The sequence below is a fragment of the Gastrolobium bilobum genome, unplaced genomic scaffold, assembly GCF_033153095.1.
Source record: "Gastrolobium bilobum isolate Gb01-03AN ecotype WA unplaced genomic scaffold, APGP_CSIRO_Gbil_v1 utg909, whole genome shotgun sequence".
Taxonomy (NCBI): domain Eukaryota; kingdom Viridiplantae; phylum Streptophyta; class Magnoliopsida; order Fabales; family Fabaceae; genus Gastrolobium; species Gastrolobium bilobum.
Window position 1 is genome coordinate 589,786 of NW_026895707.1, and position 9,484 is coordinate 599,269.

At 34.7% G+C, this 9,484-nt stretch overlaps 1 protein-coding gene across 2 annotated transcripts in view; it reads left to right on the plus strand.

Annotated features, from left to right (window-relative positions):
- LOC133292961 (ABC transporter B family member 25, mitochondrial) overlaps positions 1-7,424 on the plus strand; it is a 31,735-nt gene extending 24,311 nt beyond the window's left edge. For both annotated transcript variants that reach the window (XM_061491460.1, XM_061491466.1), the window contains exons 14-20: positions 3,373-3,428; positions 4,116-4,196; positions 4,289-4,354; positions 4,454-4,546; positions 5,896-5,960; positions 6,090-6,225; positions 6,839-7,424. In XM_061491460.1, coding sequence (XP_061347444.1) covers positions 3,373-3,428; positions 4,116-4,196; positions 4,289-4,354; positions 4,454-4,546; positions 5,896-5,960; positions 6,090-6,225; positions 6,839-6,982 — 641 coding nt within the window. In that variant the 3' untranslated portion in view covers positions 6,983-7,424. The remainder of the gene's footprint in view (positions 1-3,372; positions 3,429-4,115; positions 4,197-4,288; positions 4,355-4,453; positions 4,547-5,895; positions 5,961-6,089; positions 6,226-6,838) is intronic.
- Positions 7,425-9,484: the final 2,060 nt, after the last annotated feature.

Here is a 9,484-nt window from a genome sequence, read left to right on the forward strand (position 1 = left end):
TAAACTTAATATTATATTCTCATTCTACTTGACAATACGTCGTTAAATGTCTTCATCACTTTAATTATCAAATTAATTCTAAACTCCTTTTATGATTCCCATCTTCTACTATGTTATAGTATTTTTCATTAGCTACACGTGGGTTCAAACCGCGCTCAAATCGGAGCACCGTAGCCAAAGTTATGCATTTTCTAAGAAAAGGGTGCGAAACCTCCAGAACCCCCGCGCCCGCAGCGTGAGATCCACGCCCAGAGCGTGGGAAAACAGAAAGTTGGCGCCCCAAGCGTGAATCTGGCGCCCCAGGCGCCATCCACAGGGCTGGGTGACCCAAAACAAGGTCATTTAACCTACCTATGGTTTTCCACTCATAACTTGAGCTATACTCACTCAAATTACACCATTTTGGTCTCTATGGAAAGCTAAGAGAAATGTCTACAGCTTCCATAGAGACATCAAAGTCCAATTCCATCACATTGGGTGTGAAAATTGGTCAAACGGACAAGATGTATTTGTTTTCTCAACATTTCCCAATTTAGCACTAGGTACCTAATTTATTTTCCAGTTCAACAATCCAATACTTAATGAACATACATATATTAAACTTAAAGTACTCATCAATTACAAATCATGTTCATTACAATCCATGGAACTTAGCTTACAAAACACTATGATCATTCCCTTGGCTCCCATCAACAAAAGAGATGACCAAAGGCATGAGCATAGGCTAAGTCCATTCCAATATACAAATCATACATCTATCAATGGTCTATGAATTACAATCCTATACATGTGAGCTACAAAACAACATGTATAATATCAAAATATAGGATCCTCATGCATATGCTAATCCAAATATGGCCACTTGCCACTGGTGGCTCCTGCAGCATCCTTACCTGAAAGGGGGTCCCCACAACACGGGGTGAGATATACGAATATATCCAGTAAACCAGGGGTCCTTGGAGCATCTCTCCACCCCACAGTTCCATATCAGTGTAATAGCAATAACAATAATAATGCAGTAAATACATATCTATGCAAAGTGCAATACATCTTCAGGAGAAATCCCTCGAGCTCTCAAGCTGTCCTAAGGAAACTCAGATGCAAATAGTCCTACTGGCCAGCTAACTACCAAGTATGATTTACGCATCGTCATGCAACATACCAACATAGGGAAACATCATCCTATGCCACACCAAATGCATACACATACGTATAACAAAGCATTACACTATTTTATTGCATTTATATACACAATCACAACCTCTACCCTTTCAGGGCTTGGTGGAACAGTCAAGGGAATTACACCCAAGGTCCGAAGGCTTACCTCAAGCTTCAACTCGACCTTTGTTCACCACCAACAGGTTCCACAGTCAGTCAATTAAAATACTCCACTTCTCAAACAAAACCTACACAAGGTTTAATGCAATCAACACATATTGCATCCAATAACATCTCATAGCTATCAACCAAGCTATACAATTCATACCAAACATAAGCATGAACTCACCTATCCGATGGAGCTAATCAAGCTCCATAGCTTGCTCCAATGGTTGATCACTCACGGTTGGTCCAAATGCCTCAATCCTAGACAACACCAAGGCATAATCAACAACCAACCAAACCAAACCATTTATTAACAATGCAAGAAATCCAATATCAAGCATCATATTCTTGCCATTTCACAAATATACTCATTTAGCTATCTAAGCTCATTTTCACCGATTAAACGCAGTTCCTAGCATTTTCCACAACATGCTCTAAGTTCCATTCTTCCTAGAACATAGCTAACTTAACAACATTCCATCAAAACCCTAAAACACTATTCATAAACCCTAACTCATGCAATTTCAAGGAATCATGAGGTTCAAGGTTAGAATCTTACCACCAATGATCACACAACCAAGGATTGATGGCTCCTCAAGCTTCAATGGAGGTTGAAGCACTCAAAACCCCAAATTTCGCCAAATGGGCGAGTTTTTGAGAGCCAATATCCCTCTCCACAATGCTCCCCACTCAAAACAAAGCTAGGATTATGAAAGAGGAGGAGATTTGGAGTGGTTTAGGCTTTGGAATCACTCAAAATGGTTGAGATTAGCAATCTCTAGGCTTTCCCTCCTTCTTCCTCTCTTCTCCCTCTCTTCTCTTCTCCTCCTTTCTGTCGACGGGTTTCTGGGGGGAGTGGGTTCTCTTTGCATTTTATCACTTAACATAAGTTAAGTGGTAACATGTGGGTATTAGTTCATCTATCTATTTAACTCCAATAATTACTAAGCTTTACCCAAAAGTCTGGAATATTATTCTAGGAATATTTACAATTTTTTTTTTATATTTTGGGCACTCTCGCTAGTACCCATTTATACCCCTTAATTTTCACTGAGTACACTTTTTAACTCCAAAGTGACTCAGATTCATTTCATTAAGCCTTATACTTAATTTTACTCACTAAAACATGCTTAATTATTTAATTACATGTAATTTGCTAATTAATTGGGTTAGGGTTATTATACTTCCGGTCTTTCTGTGCGTTGTTCCACCTCCTTGACTCTATTCTCCATACGTGTACGTACCATAAAGCACTCTCAAGGATCGAAAGTGCATTGATACCACAATGATGGTACCAAAAATTATGCTATAAATTGATCGAATAAAATGGAGGTTCACTCCTTACATACACGAAAATGTTTTCACCATTACAAATAACATAAGCAAACAAATTATTTCTCTATTACAAATAACAACAACCATACATAAAAAGTAAGAAAATACCCTATTCCTCTATTACAGTGAGGAAATCCCTACTCCCTTCTCACAGACCCCCTCTCCTAGCTCTTGGATATACCCTTTCCAGTTGCTTTACCCATTCTGAGAATATTCAAGCTCCTCATCATCATTGTCCTTCGCTGCCTTGTATTCCTCTTTCTTCCATTCTCGTGTTCCACTATCATTGCATTCGTTTTCTCCACTCATTGCTTGCCACGTAGCATACTCAGTAACCGGCTCTCTCTTTTTATCCTCTTTAATCCCCTGATTGTTATTTTCCCCATGGCATGGACTTGGGCTTCTCCTTTGCTCCTACGTTTGTAAACTTTGATCACATTCTTCTGCTCAGGCCCATCACAATCTTAGCTAGTTGGGAGAAAAGCTTTCATATTTGCTATATGGCCAATCTCATTTGAACTGAATCTTTTTTTTTAAAGGGTTTCCCTATGATATTGAAGCTTATTGTCCTTTGATTCTTGTATGGCATACCGACTTCTAAACATGAATTGTCTCTATTCAAATTTAAATGTTGTATTTTCTGGCTTGTGAATATTCTCTGCTCTATAATACATATGCATTTATGACATATTTCAAATTTTACATCCTTGACAGGAAAATCAACCGTACTTAGATTGCTATTCAGGTTTTTTGATCCTCAATCTGGAAGTGTAAGAAATCAACCAATGAATCTACTCTCTAGTCATTTTCCACTATATTGCCATGATATGTATAACATTCAGTGTTATTCTGTTGCATTTGGATTTATAGTTGCGTAGTTCTTTAACAAGTGAATATATATGGCTCTAAAGGTGTGTTTATAGACTTGCAATTACTTTGGTTACTTAGTCATGTATGGGTATATAGCAAGTAATGAACCTAAATGTTGATTGTGCTTGATGAGTGTTCCTTTAGAGCATAAAGAACATTATTACAGCATAATCCAGGAATAGCATATGAAAGTTTACAATAAGTGATCCTTGGCATGGAATTTACTTAAAAAAAATTAGGCAATGCATAACCTGGATGCCAGATGTTGCACGTATCTACTAGTAATTATGCATGAAATATGAATTACATCAGAATCTTGCCATTGTTTCTTGGTAAAACTTCTCTTTGCTTTATTAGAACATTTATTTGGATGAATTTCTACAGTCAGTATTAGCAGGCACTGTATCAGTTACTTGTTGTGAGCAGATTGTCTTTTATCATTAGGGCTTTTGACAGAACCCCATGGCATTGTTTGATCCATGTAACTGACCCTGCTAAGTTACTAGGATAAAGCTTTGTTGTTGTTGTCTTTTATCATTAAGATGGCTTTTTCTCTCACATTCTCATTCACAACTTTTACTTTACAGATAATGATAGATGGTCAAGATATTCGGGAGGTAACCCTTGAGAGTTTGCGGAAGTCTATTGGTGTGGTTCCACAAGATACTGTAAGTCAAAGGAAGCATCTATATCTTTAATCTCACATAATTTCCCATGCCAGATCTTGCAAGTTGTGGAAACCTGAGTGGTTGTGCAACAGGTACTATTCAATGATACAATTTTTCATAACATTCACTATGGTCGGCTTTCAGCAACAAAAGAGGAGGTAACTTCAGTAATGTTATACCTCTGCTTTCTTCTTCAGTTTGCAAGTTTCCATTGTTATGTTCCAAGTTGTGCTGAGCTTAGTACTATATGCATACAGGTCTATGAAGCTGCTCGGCGAGCAGCAATTCATGACACTATCATGAATTTTCCTGAGAAGTATTCAACTGTTGTGGGAGAGCGAGGGCTCAAGGTGATAGAAATCCCCATTTATTTTAGATAATGTTTTTCCGTGTTGTGTTTTTGCCTTCTTGGATGATTTTTTGTTCAGGGTATGAAGGGACATAGTATTGCAAATCTCGAGTCACTGGAAGAGGCACCCACAATCTACACACGTATTGAGAAAAAATCCAATGTTATTTACTTATATAACATGACAATTTTATATGAAACTGACCTAAAATATGCAATATGTAAAAAATAATAATTTTATAAAAGGAGTTCCTTAAAGTGTGTGTAAAATGTGGGCCTCTTTGTTAAATAAAAATGATGATTTTCCCCTCTTTGTCTATAGTAAAAATAAAAAGGGGGGTTTTAGGTAAAGTAAAGATGTGTTAGCAGTTTGGGGAATCCCATTTTTCTCAGTAATATAGATACTTGTAAAGACACATGGTGCCTTGACTGCAATTTCAAAAGAAGAAATGACTTATGCATGTACAGCTTATGCATCAAATGAAAACAACAAAAATTTCAGGGCTCAACTATACAAACCATCAAATATATACTCTCAACTACAATAAAGATTCTTCAAATTTTCAAGTTTTCCATGCTTCTTGGAAAATTCATAGCAATTTGATAGAGCTCGAATATATAGATGTAAAAATATATGCCCTTGTAAGGATTAACTGTGAAGACTCTGTTCACTGCAATGGTGAATATAACAATTCAAGTCATAATTGATTTCCATGCCGACAGAGTTACTGTTTAGATAAAATCACATTCAATGTCATCCAAGATTATTTTCTCACATTCGACAATCAACAATATGAAATCAATTTAAACTGTTGGGGCTCAAAATTTTTTAAAAAATATCCCTGCATTATACTGCAAACGTAATTCTGCTTTACTATTTTTAATTACCATAAATCCTCTGCAATCTATTCTATCAACTTTATTTTTTTAACAAGAAATTATGCAGTCTTAACTCAAACAGGCATGTTGTTGGTGTGAAGCTTGTGGGTTTGCAGCAGTAATAATTTGATCAGAAAACTTGCACATTAAACAATCTTAACATGCTTGTGGAGAAAGAAGGGAACTCATAGTCTCATACATTATGAACATCAGATTATGTTTTTAACTTCAAGAAGTATAATATAAATCTCCCAGTTAATTGTCACTGTCATTTATTGCTGATAGCTGGATTTCTGTTGTCCTGTCAGTAAACTTTGATCCTTTGGCGATTGATGTGTACCTAGGGACAATCCTGGATACACTAATATAATGGGATAATTTTTTTCAAACGTAATGATGAAAATAAAAGTTTATGTAACGACGTACTCTCAATTTTTAGTGACAGTGGCCTTTTTTTTTTTTTTATTATAGTTAAGTGGTGGGGAGAAGCAACGTGTTGCCCTAGCTCGTGCATTCTTAAAAGCACCTGCAATTCTGTGAGTATTCTAATTATACTATCTGCTAGACACTTTTTTGTTATGTGTAGCTAACTGGCTAGTATTTTTAAATTTACTAAGTTTTCCAATTTATTTTAATTGCTTGTGCTTGTCTTGTTTTGCTCTTAGGTTGTGTGATGAGGCTACAAGTGCTCTAGACAGCACAACAGAAGCAGAGATTTTAAGTGCATTGAAATCACTAGCAAATAATCGAACTTCCATATTCATTGCTCACAGGCTTACCACTGCAATGCAGTGTGATGAGGTAAGCTCTCTCTCTGTAGGTTATTGTCCTTGAGCAGTACTGAGTTTCCTAGATTTTATATCAATGTATAGCCGTTATTACAAATTTAATGATCCTTATTACTGAGAAAATTGTTACACTATTCATAGTCAGACAACAGTGCTAACCAAAACACAGATAACTGATTTTGTTTCTTGCTGTCATCTATATGTTGGACACATCTCTCTAAGCCAAGACACTATAAACAAAAGCGAATTTAATGACAGTAGATTTATGATAACTAATGGAGTTAAGGGTTTGAACATGTAATATATGTTTGATTATTTGCCTTAGTATTATAATAAATTAGCAATATATAATTTACTGTGAAGTTGGATAAAAAAAGCTTTACACTATGAAATTTTCATCTTAAGAAGTTGAGAAAGGTGAATAGGAGCACAATAATAGATAGTCTGATAGTGATTCTTTTTTAGAGGGGGGGTGGGGGGGTTGAATGATTAAAAAAAAACCGTAAGAGGGTAAGTGATTCTAAAAGATTTTTTAAACTTTTCCCTTAATATTATATATATTTGGTATGTGTATTCTCTTTGACAATATATTACTTCTATTAAAAGATTTTTTTACCAATGTTCAGATCATTGTTTTGGAAAATGGAAAAGTGATCGAGCAAGGACCCCATGAGGTGCTCTTATCGAATGCAGGAAGATATGCACAGCTTTGGGGACAACAAAATAACACAGTCGACGCAATCGATACTGCCATCAAACTAGGAGCATAAAGATAATACAAAACTTCTTCCTCTTCAGGAGGGGGGAAAATGCATAACACAATGTTAATAGCACATGTATTTAATGACAATTTTGAAATTTACTGATACCTAGCCAGTTATAAGCTCACTTTAGCCTGTTTTATATTTTTTATTGTTAGCTAGACCATTAATGCATAGATCATATGTTGGGTCATGCAAGAGGGAACATCAATTTGCTTTAATGGGGTTGAATTTATCTGTCCCCTTATACATAAGTTCATGGTGTGCAAAGGCAACACGGCTACACAATAGTCCAAGATGAATGAGACCGGATGAGCATTCTGTGGACATGAAGAGTTTGTATTATTGGAACTAGGTTATAAATTGTAGGGTTTGTATAGTCGTATAAATTAAAGAACTTTTTAATAACTAGAACAGCTTTCTTGTATATGAAGTGCTTGACTGGTTAGTAGCTGGTACTGTTTTTTATTGTTGCTGATTTTTCCATTATGGAAGAGAGGCATTTGGAATCTATATTCGCAGCGCAGAAAACCAGAACTGGATATATTTTTTCGTCTTACCTTTAAGCAGTGATTCTTATGAAAGCATTATTTAGCGGAATCGGTTCTCACAATTAGGTCGATTCGAAATGTGGTGAATTGGTCATCTCACTGATTCGAGTTAATTATCGGACCCGGTGAAAATTGGTTTGAACCGGTAGGGTTTTATCAAAACCAGTGACCCAGTGGGGTCATCAAAATCGGCATTAAAAAAAAAAAAAGTTGTCTCATCTTGTCTTAAAATAGTATGGAACTATGTTATCAAAAAAAAAAAAAAAAATAGTATGGAACTTCTTTCAAAAAAATTTGTAGTTTTGTTTGTTAGTGGTATACTATTTTATAGTGAACTCAAATTTCAGTTCAAAGATTGAAGCAATTTGCGGAACAATAGATTAAAAGAAGATTATGAGAAGAGTTGTTGGTATATATTGACCTTCAAATTTCAGCTTTAGCCTCAAATTTCAATATTGATTCCTTACAAATTCATTTTTATGGCAAGAGTTGTTGGTAAATTTCTTATAATTATTAAACATAGTTAGTTGAGCATATTTGGTAGAGAAATTATATATGGTTATTTGATAGTTGAATTTTAATTTTCTTTGTTTATTTTTTTTATTATGGTTATTTGATACTTGAATTTTTTTTTCTCTGTTTATTTTTTTATAATATACTATATGTTTCTATCATATATGATTTTTTTTTATCCCTACAAAAACTATACATGTTTGCAGCCTTACATAACAATTTTTTACATTGTATTTGAGTATTTTTATGCATTTTTATGTATAAAATATAGGTTTTCATGTATTAACTCAGGTAATATGATTTAACCAATGATTCATCGGTTGAATAAGTGACCCAGTGACCTAATATCCCGTTTGGGTCAATGACCAGGTCGAGTCTGATAACATTAATAATAGAAATCTCCTTTTTTTTTTTTTTTTTATAACAATTATTCTTATAAAAGTTCATTTTTGTAGAAGTGATTGGTCCAACAGGAGAAGTATTTTAATAAGGCGTGTGAAAAGCTAGACTTGGACATTCAGCATAGGTGATAAAGACATTTATAGTTCTGTAGTCCTATTTAAGCATCTGCACTCATAATACTTAGTAGGGACTAGTGAAATTTGATATGTCGAGTGTCTTGCAAATTCCCCCCTTTTTTTGTCCATTGAAAGTATAAATGGGATTATAGCCTTCATCGAGTTTCAACTATATTTTCCATGTCATTGAGATTCAACCGTGGGTTAACTTTATTATGAGGCCGGAAGTTTTGAGGTTCTTAATGCATTGAAGTACTATTAGTTTTATCAACTTGTTCTCGATCTAGCTTGTGGTACATTTGGACAAAATGTCATATTGAAAAATAAGCTTTTAGCATTTGATGTTTGGTGCATTAGAAATTATTGAAGCAAGTTACTGGGATTGATATATTAGTGAAGAATTTGAGTACTTTGTGTGAGTAGGGGTGTGCATGGAGCGGTTCATAATCGGTTTTAACAAAAACCGAATTGAACCAGTTTTAAAGGATTTGGTTTTCAAACTGAACCAGTTTTCTTTTTTTAAAACCGGTTTTTAATTTTTTAAACCGGTTTATGGTTTATAACCGGTTTTGATTTAAAACCGGTTTTGATTCAAAACCGTTTTTAAATCAAAACCGGTTATGAACCATAAACCGGTTATCAATTTCAAAACCAGTTTTTTAACAAATTCAAAATTGATTTTTGATGGATTGTGCTATTTTTATAAGTAGTCGTTTGTTTCTCCTGGTTATAGGTAGTTGACCAACTATTTCTTACAAGAATCTTCATTGTTTTGGAACTCTCCATACGAAATGATTCTTATAAAAATTGTTTCACGTTGTTTTGAGAGTGATTGGTAGAAGAACAGTTGAATTATTTTAAAATTATAAAAAAAATTGCTCTTCGTTCACTCAAGATTTATGTTACTAAGAGTTTCATTTAAACTGATG